Source organism: Balaenoptera ricei, chromosome 20, assembly GCF_028023285.1.
Source record: "Balaenoptera ricei isolate mBalRic1 chromosome 20, mBalRic1.hap2, whole genome shotgun sequence".
Classification (NCBI taxonomy): domain Eukaryota; kingdom Metazoa; phylum Chordata; class Mammalia; order Artiodactyla; family Balaenopteridae; genus Balaenoptera; species Balaenoptera ricei.
This window is the reverse complement of record NC_082658.1, coordinates 38,505,833-38,528,260: the sequence shown is the minus strand read 5'-3', so window position 1 is coordinate 38,528,260 and position 22,428 is coordinate 38,505,833. Positions and strand designations below refer to the sequence as shown.

The 22,428-nt window shown below is 39.0% G+C and overlaps 1 protein-coding gene across 3 annotated transcripts in view; it reads right to left on the bottom strand.

Annotated features, from left to right (window-relative positions):
- Positions 1-16,683, bottom strand: part of RAD51C (RAD51 paralog C) — a 34,299-nt gene extending 17,616 nt beyond the window's left edge. For all 3 annotated transcript variants that reach the window (XM_059906362.1, XM_059906363.1, XM_059906364.1), the window contains exons 1-4: positions 16,526-16,683; positions 14,371-14,629; positions 13,613-13,779; positions 12,004-12,137 (exon numbers count right to left, since the gene is read on the bottom strand). In XM_059906362.1, coding sequence (XP_059762345.1) covers positions 12,004-12,137; positions 13,613-13,779; positions 14,371-14,629; positions 16,526-16,643 — 678 coding nt within the window. In that variant the 5' untranslated portion in view covers positions 16,644-16,683. The remainder of the gene's footprint in view (positions 1-12,003; positions 12,138-13,612; positions 13,780-14,370; positions 14,630-16,525) is intronic.
- Positions 16,684-22,428: the final 5,745 nt, after the last annotated feature.

Here is a 22,428-nt window from a genome sequence, read left to right as displayed (position 1 = left end):
GGTACAAACTACTATATATAAAATAGATAAAACAACAAGGTCCTATTGTATAGAACAGGGAACTATATTCAATAGCCTGTGATAAAGTACAATGGAAAAAAAATATGAAAAAGAATATGTGTATATATGTATAACCAAATCACTTTGCTGTACACCAGAAACTAACACAACATTGTAAATCAACTACACTTCAATTAAAAAAAAAAAAAAAAAGAAGGATATAACTCAGGAACAGCTAGATGGAAGAGATGCATACAGAAGGTATGGGGAAGGGACACGGAGCTTCCATGTTCTCTCCGAGAGCCATTCTCCTAGCACCCCAACGGGTTCACCAACTCAGAAGCTCTGCATAAGGTAATTTCTGATGATGACAGGAGCAAAAAAGAAACTAAAACTGGGTGAAATGACAAAGAATAAGTAGGTGAAGGGGTAGAGGGAAGCTAACTTAGACTAGATGTAAGGAAGGCATCCGTAAGGACTCAATAGAACTGAGTCCTGGATAAGAACCTCTAGGAGGGAAAGACAACCCACGTACAAGGATGAGGAAGGGCAAAGGCCCTAAGACACAAACAAGTTTGGCATGTTTAAAGGGTCAGAAAAAAAGTAGTGAGGGGGAACGGTAGGAAATTACATCAGAAAGAATCAGTGGTGTGCTGAGGCCAAATCCTACAAGCTTCTGAGCCAAATTTTGCTAAATCTTTAGAAATTTTACAAATCCATCATTAAATACAGTCATTAGTAAAATTAAACTATATATATTAAAATATGGATAATACTTAAAACTCATTCATACTACATTTTACTATTATCTATGATTTTAAGGTTATTTACGTCTATTTTACGTTTATAGTGGAAACATTACATAATGATGTGCATTCTTTCTTCTCTACTCCATGTCCAATGACATCATACATGAAATCAGCCATGATAGGAGTATTTTCTACATGGAAATCAGCAAGCAAATCAGCTACAGATCAGCACTTGATTTGTTTTGCTGGTTGTCTAAACTTTTAATAGAGCGATGGGAAAAAATGTCATGATCAGATTGACCTTAAAAATGTGTTGTGTTGGGCTTCCCTGGTGGCGCAGTGGTTGAGAATCTGCCTGCTAATGCAGGGGACATGGGTTCGAGCCCTGGTCTGGGAAGGTCCCACATGCCGCGGAGCAACTGGGCCCGTGAGCCACAACTGCTGAGCCTGCGCGTCTGGAGCCTGTGTCCCACAGCGGGAGGGGCCGCGATAGTGAGAGGCCCGCGCACCGCGATGAAGAGTGGCCCCCGCACCACGATGAAGAGTGGCCCCCGCTTGCCGCAACTGGAGAAGGCCCTCACACGAAACGAAGACCCAACACAGCTAAAAATAAATAAATAAATAAATAAATAGAGTAGCTATTAATTAAAAAAAAAAAAAAAATGTGTTGTGTCTGTAGAGAACAGACTTGTGGTTGCCAAGGGGGAGGGGGATGAAGGAGGGAAGCATCACTTTGCTGTACTGCAGAAATTAACAAGACATTATAAATCACCAATACTTCAATAAAATTTTTTTAAAGTGTTGTGTCTGTATCCATTACATTGTGAACTACACAAAAAATTGAGGAAATATGCTTCTACTTTTGGAAAATGAATCCAATAACTAGGAATGATCATTAACTCAAATCAAAAGAAGAAAAATACTCCACGGGAAAGCACTATAAAATTGCAAGTTTTGGTCCTAGGGTATTTGCAAGGAGTCCCAAATACCTAGGGCATCCAAGGACCTCTCTGCTCAAACCAGAGGAGCTATACAGCCTAACCTATAATAGAAGAATAGAAATAGGCTGTTTTCCTCTCCACAGTACAGATTTTACTGAAAGTGGCTGAATTACAAAGATCTGGACGTTCTATTAAGTGGTAACAGTCACACTCATGGCTTTTCTCCAAGTTTAGGGAGCAAGCTCCTGAAAATGCTCTGATGAGTTTCCTTGGTCTCTCAAAAGGCAGATTATACCGAATGACAGAAAGTCGATGAAGTACAGAGTTTGAGTGGGTGGGTAGAAAAAAACAAGCATTGTCAAACAAACAAACAAACAAAAACCAAAAGCCAAGCACTGTCATTCAACTCATAAAAGCTGAAATTAAAAAGTCACCAACGTGGGACTTCCCTTGCAGTCCAGTAGTTAAGACTTCACCTTCCAATGCAGGGGGTGCAGGTTCGATCCCTGGTTGGGAAGCTAAGATCCCATATGCCTCGCGGCCAAAAAACCAAAATATAAAACAGAAGCAATGTTGAAACAAATTCAATAAAGACTTTAAAAGTGGTACATATCAGGGACTTCCCTGGTGGCGCAGTGGTTAAAAATCCGCCTGCCAATGCAGGGGACACGGGTTCAAGCCCTGGTCTGGGAGGATCCCACATGCCGTGGAGCAACTAAGCCTGTGCGCCACAACTACTGAGCCTGTGCTCTAGAGACCCAGAGCCACAACTACTGAGCCCACCTGCCACAACTACTGAAGCCTGCGCATCTAGAGCCTGCACTCCGCAACAAGAGAAGCCACTGCAACGAGAAGCCCACACACCGCAATGAGGAGTAGCCCCCGCTCGCCGCAACTAGAGAAAGCCCGTGTGCAGCAATGAAGACTCAACACAGCCATAAATAATAAAAATCTTTTAAAAAATGAGAAAAGAACCATTTAAATAAATAAATAAAATAAAATAAAATAAAAATGGTCCACATCAAGAAAAAAAATCTTTAAAAAAAAAGTTACCAGCGTGAATTTTTATTTTGGTCATGCCCTGTGGCTTGTAGGAAACTTAGCTCCCCGACCAGGGATCAAACTCATGCCCACTGCAGTGAAGTGCACAGTCCTAACCACTGGAAGGGAATTCCCTCCAATGTGAATTTTTTAAAATAAAAATTAGGAATCCAAGAGAGTTTTAAACTCTTTATGTTTCAGAAACATTTTGTGTAGTGTAATTCCCTTCTGCCAGCAGTTCTTTCCTTTGTGCAACTAACAAAGAAGAAATTTTGGGTAAATGGACCATGGGATGACTCCATTTGATATTCCTTGTTTTCTTACTATTCACTGACACTAACAGTGGTTTTTTAGAGATATGAGGTCTTTCCCGTATCACAGATAAATTGTTCAGTGTAGAAATATGAAAAAACTGAGGATGTATCAAAATACTGTAATGTCAGCAAAATAACCATATTTTCCATTTTCACAAAATAAGGCTCAATAAAGACCCCATAAAGAAAGAATATAAGAACATAAAAGTTGTGAGAAGCACTTAAGAACATACTTCCTGGGCTTCCCTGGTGGCGCAGTGGTTGAGAATCTGCCTGCTAATGCAGGGGACACGGGTTCGAGCCTTGGTCTGGGAGGATCCCACATGCCGCGGAGCGGCTAAGCCCGTGAGCCACAGCTACTGAGCTTGCGCGTCTGGAGCCTGTGCTCCGCAACAAGAGAGGCCACGATAGTGAGAGGCCCGCGCACCGCGATGAAGAGTGGCCCCCGCTTGCCACAACGAGAGAAAGCCCTAGCACAGAAACGAAGACCCAACATAGCAATCAATCAATAAATAAAATAAATAAATCTTTAAAAAAAAAAAAAAAAGAGGAGCCTTTTCCTTTAAAAAAAAAAAAAAAAAAAAAAGAACATACTTCCTGTCACAACCAGTCACCTAGATTTCTGGTCTCTTTTACCTCTTAGGGAAAAATCCTGATGTAAACAAAATGCAAGAAAATTCTGTAATAGTCAACCTTATGGTCCATATTTTGAGGAAAATACAGAAATTTATTTATTTATTTATTTATTTATGGCCACACCACATGGCTTGTGGGGTTTTAGTTCCCTGACCAGGGATCGAACTCAGGCCCTTGGCAGTGAGAGCACAGAGCCCTAACTACTGGACCACCAGGGAATTCCCCAGAAAATAATTTATAACCAGAAATAAATGGTAACTAGAGCTCATCAATGAATTTGGTAAAGTTGCAGGATACATAATTAATACACAGAAATCTGTTGCATTTCTATACACTAACAACAAAAGATCAGAAAGAGAAATTAAGGAAACAATCCCATTTACCTCTGCATCAAAAAGAATAAAATACCTAAGAATAAACCTACCTAAGGAGGCAAAAACAGTACTCTAAAAACTGTAAGACACTAATGAAAGAAATCAAAGATGACACAAACAGATGGAAAGATATACCATGTGCTTAAATTGGGAGAATCAATATTGTCAAAATGACTACACTACCTAAGGTAATCTACAGATTCAATGCAATCCCTATCAAATTACTAATGACATTTTTCCCAGATCTAGAACAAAACAATTTTTAATTTATATGGAAACACAAAACACCCCAAATATCCAAAGCAATCTTGAAAAAGAAAAACGGAGCTGGAGGAATCAGGCTCCCTAACTTCAGGCTCTACTATAAAGCTACAGTAATCAAAACAGTATGGTACTGGCACAAAAACAGAAACAGATCAATATGAAACAGGATAGAAAGCCCAGAGATAAATCCACATACATATGGTCACCTAATCTATGACAAAGGAGGCAAGAATGTACAATGGAGAAAAGACAGTCTCTTCAGTAAGTGGTGCTGGGAAAACTGGACAGCTACATGAAAAAGAATGAACACCATACACAAAAATAAACTCAAAATGGATTAAAGACCTAAATGTAAGGCCAGACACTATAAAACTCTTAGAGAAAAACATAGGCAGAACACTCTTTGACATAAATCGCAGCAAGATCTTTTTTGATCCACTTCCTAGAGTAACGGGAATAAGAACAAAAATAAACAAATGGGACCTAATGAAACTTAAAAGCTTTTGCACAGCAAAGTAAACCGTAAACAAGACAAAAAGACAACCCTCAGAATGGGAGAAAATATTTGCAAATGAAGCAACAGACAAGAGATTAATCTCCACAATTTACAAGCAGCTCATGCAGCTCATTATCAAAAAAACAAACAACCCAATCCAAAAATGGGCAGAAGACCTAAACAGACATTTCTCCAAAGAAGTCATACAGATGGCCAACAAACACATGAAAAGATGCTCAACATAGCTACTTATTAGAGAAATGCAAATCAAAACTACAGTGAGGTATCATCTCACACCAGTCAGAATGGCCATCATCAAAAAATCTACAAACAATAAATGCTGGAGAGGGTGTGGAGAAAAGGGAACACTCCTACACTGTTGGTGGGAATGTAAATTGTTACAGGCACTATGGAGAACAATATGGAGGTTCCTCAAAAAACTAAAAATAGGGCTTCCCTGGTGGCGCAGTGGTTGAGAATCTGCCTGCCAATGCAGGGGACGCGGGTTCGAGCCCTGGTCTGGGAAGATCCCACATGCCGCAGAGCAACTAGGCCCGTGAGCCACAATTACTGAGCCTGCGCGTCTGGAGCCTGTGCTCCACAACAAGAGAGGCCGCAATAGTGAGAGGCCCGCACACCGCGATGAAGAGTGGCCCCCACTTGCCACAACTGGAGAAAGCCCTCGCACAGAAACGAAGATCCAACACAGCCAAAAATAAATAAATAAATTAATTAATTAAAAAAAAAAAAAAAAAAAAAAACTAAAAATAGAGCTACCATATGATCCAGCAATTGCACTCCTGGGCATAAATCTGGAGAAAACCAAAATTCGAAAAGATATTTACAGGCACCAAATGTTCACTGGAGCAGTATTTACAATAACCAGGACATGGAAGTGACCTAAATGTCCATCAACAGATGAATGGATAAAGATGTGGTACATATATACAATGGAATATTACTCAGCCATAAAAAAGAATCAAATAATGCCATTTGCAGCAACATGAATAGACCTAGAAATTACCATACTGAGTGAAGTAAGCCAGACAGAAAGACAAATATCATATGGTATCACTTATATGTGAAATCTAAAAAATGATACAAACAAACTTATTTACAAAACAGAAACAGACTCACACTTAGAAAACAAACTTATGGTTACCAAAGGGGAAAGGTGGGAGGAGAGGGATAAATTAGGAGGTTGGGGAAGAAATAAAGGAAAAAAAGAAATGGTAAAAATTCATCAAATTCCTCAACAACAACAATAACACAGGAAGCTAATCAATTCAGCAAAAAAATACACCTCTGTTGTTTCACTTTCATCATGCTTGTTAACGTAAGCAAAAATATCAACCAGCGTTTATGTTAAAACAGTACCTGTTCATCAGTGATGGGAGCAACTTCTTTGCTGAATTGGACAGCCATCAAGTGCTTATTGGTAGCTTAATTTTGCCAAATAATGGCATAGGTCAGATATGGATAAATAAGTTTAGCAAAATTCAAATCGATGAAAACCTCATACATTGGTGGTGGGAATGTAAAATGGTTCAGAAACTGTGAAAAACAGTTTTGCAAGGCCTCAAAAAGTTAAACATAGAATTACCATATGATCCAGCAATCTTGCTCCTAGGTATATACCCAAAAGCATTAAAAATTGGTACGAAAACAAATACGTGTATACACATTTCATAGCAGCACAATTCACAAAAATCAAGAGATGGAATCAGTCTGAATTTCCATCAACAGAATATTACTCAGCCATAGAAAGGAACGGAGTCTGACACATGCTACAAAGTGGATGAACACTGAACATGTTAATGCTAAGTGGAAAAAAACAGACAATAAAAGTCACATATCATATGATTCCATTCATATGCAATATCGAGAGTAGGTAAAACCATAGAGACAAAAACAGATTGGTGGTTGCCAGGGGCTTTGTAGGGAGGGAGGAATAGGGAGCAACTCCTTAATGGGTACAAGTTTCCTCTTAAGGTGACAAAAACATTTTGGAACGAGATACAGGTAGTAGTTGTACAACATCGTGAATGTACGAACTGCACTGAATTGCCCACTTTAAAATGCTGAATTTTATTATGTGAATTTAACCTCAATAAAAAATCAAATCAACAAAAGCTTTCTGTAAGACTCAACTGGTTATACAGAATTTACAATAAAGAATACTGTACATTTTATTACTTGCAAATTGTGTGCTATACATCCTTTATATAAGCAACTTTATAATAAACTTATGTATGTATATATGTGCATATATTCTTTTCCTGGAAAGTCAGTCATTAAACATTCACCAGCATACCAATGGAGAGATAGGAAGACTCAGATCACAGATATATTTATTCAGTGGTTCTCAAAGGTCAGAAGGCGGTGGGATGACATATTCAAATTGCTGAAAGGAAAAAACTGACAACCAAGAATTGCATAGCTAGCAAAAGTATTCCTCAAAAATGAAGCAGCAATTAAGAGACTGCCAGATAAATAAAAACAAAGTTTATCACTAGTAGACCTATTGTACAAGCATTGCTAAAAAGAGCCCTTCAGGCTGAAATGAAAAGACAGTGGACAGTACAGTAACTCAAATCCACACACAGAAATAAACAGCAGTAAATGTAACTATATAGATAAACCTAAAAAGTCAGCATTAATGTATCTTTAGTTTGTAACACCTTATTTTCTGATACGCTTTAAAAGATAACTGTATAAAATAACTAAAAATCTACGGTAATCGGCACACAACGTATAAAGACATAATGTGTGACAATAACAACATAAAGAGGGTTAAAAGTAGCCATATAGCAGCAAGGTTTTTGTATATTGTTGAAACTAAATAGGTATTAGTTCAAACTATACTGCTATGAATTAAGATGTTAATTGTAATCCCCAGGGCAACTAATAACTAAAAAATGTATAGTAAAAGAAACAAGGGAATCAAAATGGTATACTAAAAAATAACTATCTAATAAAAAAAAAAGGCAGTAATGGAGAAATTGAGAAATAAGGTATAAGACATATAGAAAAAAAAAAAAAGCAAAATGGCAGAAGTACCTCCCTATGAGCAAGCATGTTAAACCTAAATGAATTAAACTCTCCAAATAAAAGACAGAGATTGGCAGAATGGATTTAAAAAATGACCCAACTTGTAGGCTTTCTACAAGAAACTCACTTTAAGTCCAAAGATACATGTAAGTTAGGTGTGAAAGGATGGAAAAAGATATTCCCTGCAAACAGTAACCAAAGAGAGCTGGAGTGGCCAGACAAAAGAGACTTTAAGACAAATATTGTTACAAGAGACAAAGAAGGACATTGTATAATAATAAAAGGGTCAGTCCATTAAGAAGATATAACAAGTATAGGGAATTCCCTGGCGGTGCAGTGGTTAGGACTTGGTGCTTTCACTGCCGTGGCCTGGGTTCAATTCCTGGTCAGGGAACTAAGATCCTGAAAGCCAAAAAAAAACAAAAAGAAGATATAACAATTATAAATATATAGAGACCTAACAACAGAGCCCTAAAATATATAAAGCAAAAACTGATAAAATTAAAGAAAGAGGACTTCCCTGGTGGCACAGTGGTTAAGAATCCGCCTGCCAATGCAGGGGACATGGGTTCGAGCTCTGGTCGGGGAAGATCCCACATGCCTTGGAGCAACTAAGCCTGTGTGCCACATCTACTGAGCCTGCACTCTAGAGCCCACGAGCCAAAACTACTGAAGCCCGCGTGCCTAGAGCCCGTGCTCCTCAACAAGAGAAGCCACCGCAATGAGAAGCCCACGCACCTCAGTGAAGAGTAGCCCCCGCTTGCTGCAACTAGAGAAAGCCCGCGTGCAGCAAAGAAGACCCAACGCAGCCAAAAATTAATTAATTAATAATTTTAAAAAATAAATTTTTTTAAAACATCAAGAGGGGCTTCCCTGGTGGCGCAGTGGTTGAGAGTCTGCCTGCCAATGTGGGGGACACGGGTTCAAGCCCTGGTCTGGGAGGATCCCACATGCCGCGGATCCACTAAGCCCGTGAGCCACAACTACTGAGCCTGAGCATCTGGAGCCTGCGCTCCGCAATGGGAGAGGCCACGACGGTGACAGGCCCGTGCACCGCGATGAGGAGTGGCCCCCGCTCGCTGCAACTGGAGAAAGCCCTCGCATGGAAACGAAGACCCAACACAGCCAAAAATAAACATAAATAAATAAATTTATAAAAACAACAACAACAACAAAAAAAAAACATCAAAGAAAGAAACAAGACAGTTCTACAGTAATAATTGGCAATTTCAAACAGCCCATATTCAATGATGGATATAACTGGACAAAAGATAAACAAGGAAAGAAAAGACTTAACAACACTATAAATCAACTAGAATTAGCAGATATATACATACAACACTCCACTCAACAGCAGACTACACATTCTTCTCAAGTGCACATGGAATGTCCTCCTGCATAGACCAGATGTTAGGTCACAAAGTAAGTCTCAAATTTATAAAGATGGAATCACATAAAGTTATCTTCTCTGACCAGAATGGAATAAAATTAGAAACCAACAAAAGGACATTTGAAAAATTCACAAATATGTGGAAATCAAACAACACACTCTTAAATAAACAATGAGTCAAAGAACTCAAAATGGAAATTAGAATGTACTTAAAGATAAATGAATATTAAAAAATAATATACCGGGCTTCCCTGGTGGCGCAGTGGTTGAGAATCTGTCTGCCGATGCAGGAGATACGGGTTCGAGCCCTGGTCTGGGAAGATCCCACATGCCGCAGAGCAACTAGGCCCGTGAGCCACAACTACTGAGCCTGCGCGTCTGGAGCCTGTGCTCCACAACAAGAGAGGCCGTGATAGTGAGAGGCCTGCGCACCGCGATGAAGAGTGGTCCCCGCTTGCCGCACCTAGAGAAAGCCCTTGCACAGAAACGAAGACCCAACACAGCCATAAATAAATAAATAAATAAAATTTAAAAAAAAAAAAAAAATAATAATATACCAAAATTTATGGGATACAGTAAAAGCAGTGCTCAGAGGAAAATGTATAGCTCTAAACAACTATATTAAAAAAAAGAGGGAATTTCCTGGCAGTCCAGCAGTTAGGACTGCACACTCTCATTGCCAAGGGCCTGGATTCAATCCCTGGTTAGGGAACTAAGATTCCACAAGCCACATGGTGCAGCAAATAAATAAATAAATATTTTTAAAAAAATAAAGAAAGATCTCAAACCAATATCCTAAAATTCTACTTTAAAGAACCAGAAAAAGAAGAGCAAACTAATTCCAAATAAAGTAGAAGAAAGTAATGAAAATTAAAGTGGAAATAATCAAAATAGACAAGAGACAAACAATTGGAAAAATCACTGAAATCAAAAGTTGATTCTTTGAGGGACTTCCCTGGTGGTGCAGTGGTTAAGAATCCAACTGCCAGGGGCTTCCCTGGTGGCGCAGTGGTTGAGAATCTGCCTGCCAATGCAGGGGAAAGGGGTTTGAGCCCTGGTCTGGGAAGATCCCACATGCCACGGAGCAACTGGGCCCGTGAGCCACAACTACTGAGTCTGCGCGTCTGGAGCCTATGCTCCGCAACAAGAGAGGCCGCGATAGTGAGAGGCCCGCACACCGCGATGAAGAATGGCCCCCGCTTGCCGCAACTAGAGAAAGCCCTCGCACAGAAACGAAGACCCAACACAGCCAAAAATAAATAAATAAAATTAAAAAAAAAAAAAAAAAGAATCCGACTGCCAGTTCAGGGGACACAGGTTCAAGCCCTAGTCTGGGAAGATCCCACATGCTGTGGAGCAACTAAGCCCATGCGCCACAACTACTGAGCCTGCATGCCACAACTACTGAAGCCCACATGCCTAGAACCCGTGCTCCGCAGCAAGAGAGGCCATCGCAATGAGAAGCCCACGCACCGCAACGAAGAGTAGCCCCTGCTCGCTATAACTAGAGAAAGCCCGCGCGCAGCTATGAAGACTCAACACAGCCAAAAATAAAATAAATTAATTAATTAGTTTTTTAAAAAAGAGTGAGATTTTTAAAAAAAGGAAAAAGAAAAAAAATTGATTCTTTGAAAAGATCAACAAAATTGACAAGCCTTTAACTAAAGTGACTAAGAAAAAGAGAGAAGGTGCAAATCACTCCAATCAGGAATGAAAGTAGGGACATTACTACCAACCTTATAGAAATAAAAAACAGAATATAATGAACATTTTTTTTTTTTAAGAAATTCACGTTCTTTTATTTATTTATTTATTTATTTATTTATTTATTTATTTATTTATGGCTGTGTTGGGTCTTTGTTTCTGTGCGAGGGCTCTCTCTAGTTGCGGCGAGTGGGGGCCACTCTTCATCGCGGTGCGCGGGCCTCTCACTATCGCGGCCTCTCTTGTTGCGGAGCACAGGCTCCAGACGCGCAGGCTCAGTAATTGTGGCTCACGGGCCCAGTTGCTCCGTGGCATGTGGGATCTTCCCAGACCAGGGCTCGAACCCGTGTCCCCTGCATTAGCAGGCAGATTCTCAACCACTGCGCCACCAGGGAAGCCCTATAATGAACATTTGTATGCCAAAAAATTAGATAACCTAGATAAAATGGACAAACTCATTGAAAGACACAAACTACCAAAACTGACTGAAGACACAGAAAATCTGAATAGATTTATAACAAGAGATTGGTAGGGATCAGTAATCAAAAGCCTTTCAACAAAGAAAAAATCAGGACCAGACGGCTTCACCAGTAAATTCTATAAAATGTTTGAAGAATTTACACCAATTCTTCTCAAAGTATTCTGAAAAGTAGAGAAGGGAACTTCCTAACTCATTTTATGAAGCCAATATTACACTGATACGAAAGCCAGACAAAGACATCACCAGCAAAGAAAACCACAGACCAATTACAGATGCAAAAATCCTCAATAAAATACCAGGAAACTGAATCTTGTAGTATATTAAAAGGATTATATATCATGATCAAGCGGGATTTATCCTAGGAATGCAAAGGTGGTTTAATATGAAAATCAATCAATGAAACACACCAGATTAATAGAATGAGGGGTGAAAAAAGCCACATAATCGTCTCAATTGATTCAGAAAAAGCATTTGACAAAACCCAACACCTTTCATGATAAAAACAATCAACTAATTAGGAATAAAAGAGAGCCTCCTCAACCTGATAAAGATTGAGCCATACCTTTGAGTGTTCTGAAAGGAAGTCTGGAAGCAGATAAACTTGTGCCAGTAGCTCTGTGTAGTCACGACAACGAAAATAATAAATATGGGAAAGAATATTTTCAAGAGTGAAATCCTGCAAAGCTTTTGGGTGCTCTGAAATAAACAACAAAACAATTTTAAAATAGTTTTACCTGTCATTTCACAAGCTATCATTTCATAATTCCTGACCTCTTATTTTCACCTTTTCCACTGTTTCCTTACATACTAGACTATCTAGAAATTGTTTAGACACATACACAACTAGAGTTTTAATGTCTATCTTTTCATATTTCTAGTTATTGGCTTCCATTGAATAGAAGTAACACAATGGAATTTCTTTCTTGTTTTTTTCATAAGACTCCAAATTAAAAGTTAAAAGGAAAAATGTTGAAAAGAAGCATATTTTTCCCTTAAATGCCATAGTATAATTTGATATTTAAGTAGAAACAATGATATAAAATAAAATTCTCTCCTTAGATTTGTTTTTTTAAAAATAACCAGATTGGTTCTGGACATATTTCAGAGAAAAACAAGTTAAAAATCATTGCATTTAAAAACGTACTTAAGTTTTAACGCTGAAAGAAAAACCAAGAAATTAAATTTCAGAAAATATTGCCTATTACAAATATACATTTAACCAGTTCATTTTTAACCAAAAAACAACAGCTTAATCACACACCAATCATTAAAAACTATATTGCAGTGCTACATCCACAATATTTACAAGATCTTAAGACTCTATTACAAATTACACCTGTGACATGGATAGCTTGCAGGACTTTCAATAGATATACCGGTCACTGGTTAGAAAGGACACCTAGTACTACAATGAAAATAAAAATATTCAGCTGATTATATTCATTTAAAGGGAATACAAACATCTTAGGAAAAGCATTATGTTTTTTAACATTTCTAGAGAAAAGAATAAGGACTGCACATCCGAAAAATAAAATACAATAAAGCAAAAGAAAACAGTCAAACCAGAAACCATTTAATTTTATGAGTAATTGAAGGACAAGAACTTGAACACAAATTACCTTAAAAAAAACTTTTTTAATCTAACACTTTATTTCCACACAATAAGCACAGAAAAACTTCCCAACACTTTTAACAATACAATTAACATAGTCGTGAAGTCAATTACATACTACTCAGAGCCACATAAGGTCAATCAGCCTAATTTTCCAAACATTTCCAGACATGATTTTTCAAGGCCACCCTTGGTTTTTGGAAAAACCAGTATGAAAGTCAATATACACTGAATGCATTGACACAACATTTAATATTTACAGTAAGGTTTCCAGTAACATTAGCTAACACCTGGCAGGCCAGAGCATGATGATTTGAAGTCATACATTGAAATACAGGTTTTGTCCCAGAGCTCCTGCAGTAAAAAGTGAGGGCCATAAAAGGGGAAGAAAAGGCCAGCCCAGGTGTGGCATTTCTCAATTTGTAAGAGAAGTATGAGAGTTTAATACTAGTACACGGCCAAGTCGTTAAGCTTCACGTTCCAAATGGTCTCTTGCTTGAGATGGATACAAATGAAAATTACTTTTATTATACAGAAAAAAGAGCGCTTGCTAACTTACCTTCTCCCATATGTGTTCCTGCTATAAGCTGCAGGTGCTGAATGCAGGCATTAGCAAGGTCTACCACTCTATCAACCATAAAACTCCCCTCTGTATCAATAAAAACTGCTTCACCTTCCACTCCTCCAAAACATTCTGGTATCTGCACATCTACTGCCAACTGCATACTGTCAAGAGAAAGAACTGAAATGACCAAGTCATTATCATGATCATCTAAGGCAGTGTTTTTCAAACTCCAGATCACAACCCATTACATACCACTAAATATTTTATAGGTATAAATATACTCTGCAAGGTAACAGAGATGGTTGACTCTCCCCGGCTCCAAACATATGTGAATCAATTGATGAATGGATTAGGGGGAGGGTGTGCCTATAAAACCACAATTAAGGACTCTTTAGTGGTTTTTAGGCTTCTGGGAATGCAACTCTTTCTTATTATACAAAAATCTACTTTCAAACATTTGGCTTTCAAATATATTCTCAGGAATTAATTCTATAACAAAGTAGAAGACTGCTTGTTGACCCCACTGACCACACTATACTGTTGCAAAAGAAACACTTTTTAATATCAAAATAATTGTATCAATTTATCAAGATGGGGTGCTGATGTAAGGCAAATGTTGATTTGTTTGATGCACACATACATACACACAAAATTAAGAGCACCTACATGCCTTTTTTGGTCTCCTAACTGTATACCCACAACATAATACTCTGTTACTTACATAAATGTAAGAGGGGAACATTTTATTTTACCATAATTGTGTTTTTCCAACACCTGGTGCACCACAAATTTCTGTTGTTTTGGTTAAGGGTATGCCACCCCCAAGAATATTATCTAGTGCTGAACAGAAGGTAATTATGAAACTCTGGGTATGCTCCTGCTCAAGAAGTTCCAGTGCTGTACACTTCTTGCCTGACTCAGCTGTACCAGCATAACTTGCTTTATTTGTGAGACATTCTCTTCTTATAATTTGCAGAGTTTCTAAGGCTTCCTCTTTAGATATCCCAACTTCTGCAAATAAGAAACAGAAACAAAAACATCTGATTTTAGAAATTTAAAAGTCATATGTTATTGAGTTGTCTTCATTAATTTTAATTTTTAAATAACAAGAATGATGCCAAGAGTAGAGAAACATAAAAATGTAACATTCGATTAACTATTTAATTTTTCAAGTTAATAAAGGCATTTATCTATGTTTTCTTAGTCCTCACATACTTAAAAGATTTATCTATTACCTCAGAAACAGAATTCAAAAACCTAAACCTCTAAAGCATTTCGGAGTACCTACAAGAGTATCTATCTCAGAAGGTAGAAATGAAAATGTCCTTTTTTTTTCCTTTTGGTCCTTTTACCATCTCTTTGGTCTTTTACTATCTCTTTTGGTCTTATGAAGCCATAATAAACTTGCTCTCATAAGGTATACAAATTATTTTTTAGAAAAGAATGAAAATGGCCTCTTTAACTGCCTAAAACAAGATGCAGATTTAAGAAGCGCATGTGCATGTATTATTCATGAAAACATTGGAATGAAAAATTCATGGATCACTGCAAACTATTTAATAAGAAAAATTATTTGATGCACCAATAGCTTAAACAATACACTTATGCTTCCTCAACTATATAATTTCATTCCTGACAACATGGCCTAAGAAGTGAAATGGAAATTACAAAACAAGCTGCTTATGGAAGAAATAATGGAGAGGATATCACTTCTGAGTTTCACATATCAGTGCTTGATTGGGTAAGGATATGAACTATAAATTTGGCGCTAACAAAAGACATTAATGGTGCTAAGGAAATGAAAATTCCATTCAATTTAAGAGCCTTAACTCGTCTGATTACTTAGGTTTGTCATTCCTGACTGCACCACTTACTATGTAGTTACCATGCATGGGCAAGTTACTTCTTTATGCTTCAGACTTTTCTTCTACAAAATGGGAATGAAACAACACACATAAAAATCTTGGTAGAACACTAAGCCCATCCAAAATGCTTAATAATTGTTAGCTACTATTATCATTCATATTCTCTCATTTCTTTTTTGTAAAACCAACCTGTTGAAAGAAAATGAGCCCATCAAACTTTGGGGGATACAGTCTTTGGCATAAGACTTAAGACAAATAGTTAACACTGGGTCTACAACATTTGTTCTTGAGTGGAGAGTTGAAACCTTATTTTCCATCGTTAAGGGCAACGTTATCTATCTTAATAACACAGTTCTGGGCATAGTGTAGTGTAATGTGCACAGTGAGAGTGACTGCAGACAGCTTCATTATTGTGTACCTCAGAAGGAAGTGGTTCCCACCAACATATAATCTACAGTGTTCTGGAATGTGAGTTTTGGGGGTTTTTTCAGTGAATTACATTAAGAGAAGCGATGTCTTCTTTCTACTGCTTTCTCCAGGTTCTGGGGATTCTACTCCCTTTGTCACTCTTAATTTATCTCATCCTATCACGAACAGTGCATTTCTTAAATTTACGAATCGTGCATTTCTTAAATTTAATCCCTGCCCCTTGGATTTTGTAACAGCGAAAATTAGACAGCCTGTCTGGATTTCAATCCTGCCTCCACAACTTCCTAGCCCACTCATGATGAAAAGTTACTTAGCATCCCAAGCATCAGTTCCTTCATCTACATATTGAACATAATAATCCACGTTAAAAGGGTTCTTTTGAGTATAAATGAGATAATTCTCAGAGGCCTCAGCAGGCACTGGTAGAGAAAGCAACTGGTGAATGTTTCCAAGACCACAGTTCTAACCATTCAAACCACACTTAAGTGGAGTCAAGGAGCTGTTTCACGGTGTAAACGCGGCGGTGGGCGGCGCCAGAATCTGGCCGAGAACGGGGATGGAGGCGGCCCCGACAGCGGCCAGAGTGCCTCAGCTTGTAATGGGAGTCCGTTACCTTTGCTGAGCTCGGAGGGTTTCACCTCTAGGAGTTCCTCAGCAGTCTGGAAACCTGCAGCCACCAGCTTCACCCGCACCGCTGGGGATAGGGGCAAACTCACTAAATCCCGCTGCATTTCAAAGCCGAACACCTACGCTCGCAGTTGCGCAGACGCAGAAGCGGCCAAGCCCGCGCACGCGCACCCGCCGCGCCACGTGACGTCAGACGTAAGGCGGAAGGGTGGGGTCCGCGGCGTGGCTGCACGCGGCCTTGGGCTTTGGGGCTCTGCGGCTCTGCGGCTGTGCGGAAGTCTGGTCACTCTTATATATGTTGCCCCGTTTCCATCGTGATTCTTCCAAATCCCATTTAAAGTTTGCCCATCAAACGTACATCCTGACAATAAAAAGATGGATGGAGACCGCAGGATGCAAAGCCAGGCCCAGTGGGTCTTACCACATTTCCTCACCTCCACCCTGACCTGTTGGGTGGAGGCCTCAGGGTTGTTAGTAGGAATGATCTCCCCGAATGGGAGCTAAGCTACCCACAGACACTGGCATGTTACCGGTTTGGGGTACAGAACAGTCGTATAAAGAATACTTACTCTCCATCCCCGTAATAGGATTCCAGGGTCTTGGGTCTTCTTGCCGGCTGTCCCCCTTGCTAGGCCCCCTCACCTTTCCCGCCCTCGCTCTCGCGAGGGATTGTGGGCCAGCCCCCCAGAGCCGCGGGGCACGCTCGGCGCCGAATCCCCGCAGCCGCCCACGTCTTGCCGCGAGTCGAGTCTGGAGCATGACGGGTTGAGACCGTTAGTTCTTCACGGCCTGCCTAGAAGTAGCTGGATAAGTAAGCAAGTATAGTCCCCATAGTGGGCTGGGCATGGGCTCCCCCGGTCCTTGAGAGGAAGGAGTTGGGCTACGCAAGAGCTCCTGTTGTGGTACAGAGTTGGTAAGGGACCACTTCTAAAATAGAGAATTTTGGGGGAATTGAGAGGCAGTTTGGAAGGTGGCTTGTAAAGTCTTTACCTGCCCAGGAGAGTATAATTTATTTAAGGGAGAAACTCATTCCGTTCCTTTAGGCGACGTTTCTTAGCCTTGACTTTTCTTCCTAGCTTAAAGGAACTCCCTAAATATTGCAAATCAGAGCCCTTTAAGTACATAAGCTCTAAGGAAGGAAATGTGCTGACCGCTTTAGCAAATCCTACACATTTCCAAGGCTCACAGCCATGCCACAAGGAACATAAGGACATGGAATCTCAGAGCAGTTTTTTTGAAGCCAAAGTTAAAACCTAGTACCCTTTTTTCTTCCCTGAGCTACCTCCAAATTGTGAGGTAGCTCTTGGAGTGGGGGTGGGGGGAAAATTCTAGAAGTATGTGTCCCCCATTTGATAGGGCAGGAAAAGTCTGGTAGGACTAGTCAAAATGTGGTTTATTTGCCACTCTGTACGTTGCTTATCTTCTAGTATGTTACACATCTGGACATACAGGGAGCATTACATAAATGTTGTCCACTGGGAGAATTCATGCTTATACTTATCAAGTAACCAGGGTCCTGGATGAAGAAAAGATGGTGTTAACATATTCAGGGATAGCTCTTCAGGTCGTTCAGTGAAACGCAATGGAATCGGTCGTGTTAGAATTTTGTTTCACTAGCAGTGGGGAGTTAAACTAGTCGACTCTATCTGTAGTTACACTGTTACGCATCATTAATATCCTGACCCTTGAGTTGCTATAATAATTATTGTTTTCACCATCATTCTTAAGATATCTTTAATGCAGTTTGCTCTATAGTCAGGCTTTCAAGCTGGGATCCAGTTTTACGAGGTCAGGCGCCAGGAAATAACGCTGTGGGATTTTTACGGAAGGTGCACCTTCCTATACTGTCAGGTTTTCTCAGATATTTATTTAGAGAGGGAAGAATTGAATGAGGTAAGTGGTGAGCCATTTAAAACATTTTCTATTAAACAAGCATTAATATATTGTAGAGTAAAATGCAAGTATAAATTTAAGATAAACATAATAGTTTGAAGAAAGATCCAGTTTAAACTGGATATTTCAGTAGTCTCCCAGATTTTCCTGCGAGTATGTTATTATTTTCCTTTGCAATTTGGGGTTACTTGATTTTGAGAAGTACTGTTATGGGGAAATAAGCATGAGCTTTGGAGTCATACAAATTTGGGTTTGTATCACATCTTGGGAAATAACCAACTGTGAAACTTTCAGCAAGTTACTCAGTTTCCTCGCCTGCAAATGGAAGATAATAATATTTCTTCCATTAGGGGTTGTAAGAAAGATTAAATGAACAAATATGAATTATTTAGCACAGAAAAGGTACATAATAAATCTTAAGTTTTTTCTCCACTTAAAAATATTATAATATGTATATTCAGTCGAATAAAGCCTTATTGAACACCTAGCTCAGCAGAGTGCCAATGCTATGAGCCTTTAAAAGAAAAACAATGCCTACGGTTGTAAAGTGCCAAAGAAAAGTGCTTTTACGTATTTTATTTTATTTGACTTGATCCTTACAGTAATCCTGTGAACAGTTTACCCAGGTCCCAATTTAAAACTAGCACATTGAAGATTGGATCACTTAAGCAACATTAAATATTTATCCACTAGTTCTGTGCAGGGTGACAGGACTAACAAAAGAATCTATGCCCTCATGGAGCCTTAATCAATCAGGATTATTATTGAGTTGTGTTGCCTTTCTGACTTGTGTTGTTATCTAGATACAATACCAAGGGTAGGCATGAGCTACCGATATGCTGTCAATATCTATAATTACGTATTCAAATAAGGACACATTTTCATGCTGCGTGGGCTATTTTCTAGAGCTGTGGGAGAGGAATAATGTGAATATTTATGTTATAGCTGAGAAGTTTATTTTCTTTTAGCATAAGAACATAGAACTTTTAAAACTGGTGACCTTGCGTGTTCAAGTGAATTTGAGAATAGGAAAGATAAATAAGTGCTGTTTGGACTAAGAAAAAAACTCTGAATCAAGGTTTAGCTTTAGAGATGGTTGTGATAAAGCTTAAGGCCTCAAACGTGTATTTGGAATAGCAATATCAATTTCACAAGGCCTTGTACGTAATGGGAGCTCAAAATATTTGTTGTCCCCAAACTCTTAAACATTGTTCTCACTTGACTTCTGTGATGCCACATCTCTGATTTCATTCCTAGGCATCTGGCTTTTCTGACTCCCTTACAATTTTATCCTCCATAACCAGGGCATGAAATGTTACTGTAAGGACCCATAGCTGACCTTTCACTGACTATCCAGTTCTGTTGTCTCCTCTCCTTTCTGGTTCTCTCATTCTCTCTCTATCTCTCTGCTCTCTTATTCACATTCACAGTTCAGTGACTATACACCAATAATTTGTAAATTTATTTTTCTAGCTCTAACCTGTTCTCTGACCTCCAGATGCAAATATCTAATTGCATACAGCACAGTGCTAAATCTCCAACTCAGCCTATCTTAAACCTAACTTGTTATCTTCAGCCCATCCCAAAATCTTTTTGTCCTCTTCGTGCATTCCCTGCCTCTGTGAGCTGAATATCCATCCTTCCATCTGCACAAACCAGAAACCTAGGAATCTTCCACACCTCCTTCCCTTTAAGTCTCCATGTTCACTATAACCACAAACCCTATCAATTTTCTCTTTAAAATATCTCGATCATGTCCATGTCTCTTTTTCTAGGCCAAGCTGTCACCATTTCTCTTTTTTTTTTTTTTTTTAAGATTTTTTTTGATGTGGACCATTTTCAAATTCTTTATTGAATTTGTTACAGTATTGCTTCTGTTTTATGTTTTGGTATTTTGGCCGCGAGGCATGTGGGATCTTAGTTCCCTGACCAGGGATCAGGGATCAAACCCACACCCCCTGCATTAGAAGGTGAAGTCTTAACCACTAGACCTCCAGGGAAGTCCCCACCATTTCTCTTATAGGTACTGCAAGAGCCTTTTAGCAGGTCTCTCTGCATCTTGTCTTCCCCTCCCCTCTAGTCTGTTCTCCCATGCTGCAGACAGGGTCCTTTCTAGAGTATATTTCATTTCCTGTAACTCCCTATTTTGCTCTTGGGATAAAGATGAAATTTCTTAATAAGACTTACAAAAAGTCTTGCATGTTCTGGCTCCTGTTTACCTCTTTAGTTGCATCCTTTCCCTCTCTCCCCTTTACTCTTTTTTTTTTTTTAATGTCTATCTATCTATCTATTTATTTATTTATTTATTTTGGCTGCCCCAGGTCTTAGTTGCGGCATGCAGGCTTCTTAGTTGCAGCATGCATGCAGGATCTAGTTCCCCGACCAGGAATTGAACCCGGGCCCCCTGCATTGGGAGCGTGGAATCTCACCCACTGGACCACCAGGGAAGTCCCGTCTCACCTTTACTCTTTACACTCCAGCCACTCTGGTCTTAATTCCATGTGTGTGCCACAATATGCCTCTCTGCTTCACCCAATTAACTACTATTTATCCTTCAAATCTCAGCATTCATTGACCTCTTCTCTGACTCTGAACCTCTACCTCCAACAAGCTCCCTTGAAACTAGGTCAGATCTCCCCTTTAAGGCTCTCATAACACCAGATGTCTTTGTGTGATCATTTATTTAACATATATCTACCCAACTAGAATGAAGGATTCAGTAGAACAGGGACCATGTGGATTTTACTCATTTTCCTAGAGCCCCTAGCCCAGTGTATGGCTTATAGGAGGTGCTCAGTATATATTTGTTAAAAGAATGGATGATTAGGTGATTGACCTGCTCCTCTCTCCTTATTGTTTTTTTGTTTTGTACTCTTAAATAGGTGGAAAATATATACGTGTAGGAAGTAGAAAAAAAATAAAATACCAAAAATATAAAGAATATAAAACTGATTTATAGACCTTTTCTTTTTTATTTTGTTATTTAAATTTTTTTAATTGAAGTATAATTGATTTACAATGCTTTAGGTATATAGCAAAGTGATTCAGTTATACATATATATATATATTTTTCAGATTCTTTCCGTTATACACTATTACAAGATATTGAATATACTTCCCTGTGCTATACAATAGGTCCTTGCTGTTTATCTATTTTATTTATAGTAGTGTTTATCTGTTAATCCCAAGTTCCTAATTTATCCCCCTGCCCTTTTCCCTTTGGTAACCATAAATTTGTTTTCTATGTCTGTGAGTCTATTTCTGTTTTGTAAATAAGTTCATTTGTATCATTTTTTTTAGATTCCACATATAAGTGATATCATATGATATTTGTCTTTATCTGACTTACTTCACTCAGTATGATAATCCCTAGGTCCATCCATGGAAATGGCATTATTTCATTCCTTTTTATGGCTGAATAATATGCCATTGTGTGTGTGTGTGTGTGTGTGTGTGTGTGTGTGTAGATATATACCAGATCTTCTTTACCCATTCATCTGTCAGTGGACATTTAGGGTGCTTCCATGTTCATAGATCTTTTCTTCAGTTCATGTTACTGAACCAAACTTGGGTCGACTCACCATGCACAGTAAAGCCAATCTACTGGCACTGGGTTGTGGTGAAGGAAAGTACAGCATTTATTGCAAAGCCAAGCAAGGCCTATGGGCAGCTAATGATCAAAAGACCCAAACTCCCCAATGGCTTAAAGACAGGACGAGAGAGAGGGTTGTGGGGTGCTTGATCAGCTCATGGACATTCTTCTGATTGGTTGGTGCTGAGGTAATTGGGAGTCAACATCATCAACATTCTGGTTCCAGCTTGTCTGGGGTCAATGTACTTGTGGTCAGCATGCAGTTAACTTCTTCCTCTTCCACCTGGTGGGGGTTTCAGTATCTGCAAAACAGCCGAAGGATATGGCTCAGAATATTATCTATAGCCCTTGAGGAGGAGCTAAACTTCCTTGACTTTGTTTAATGGCTATTAACTATTATTATT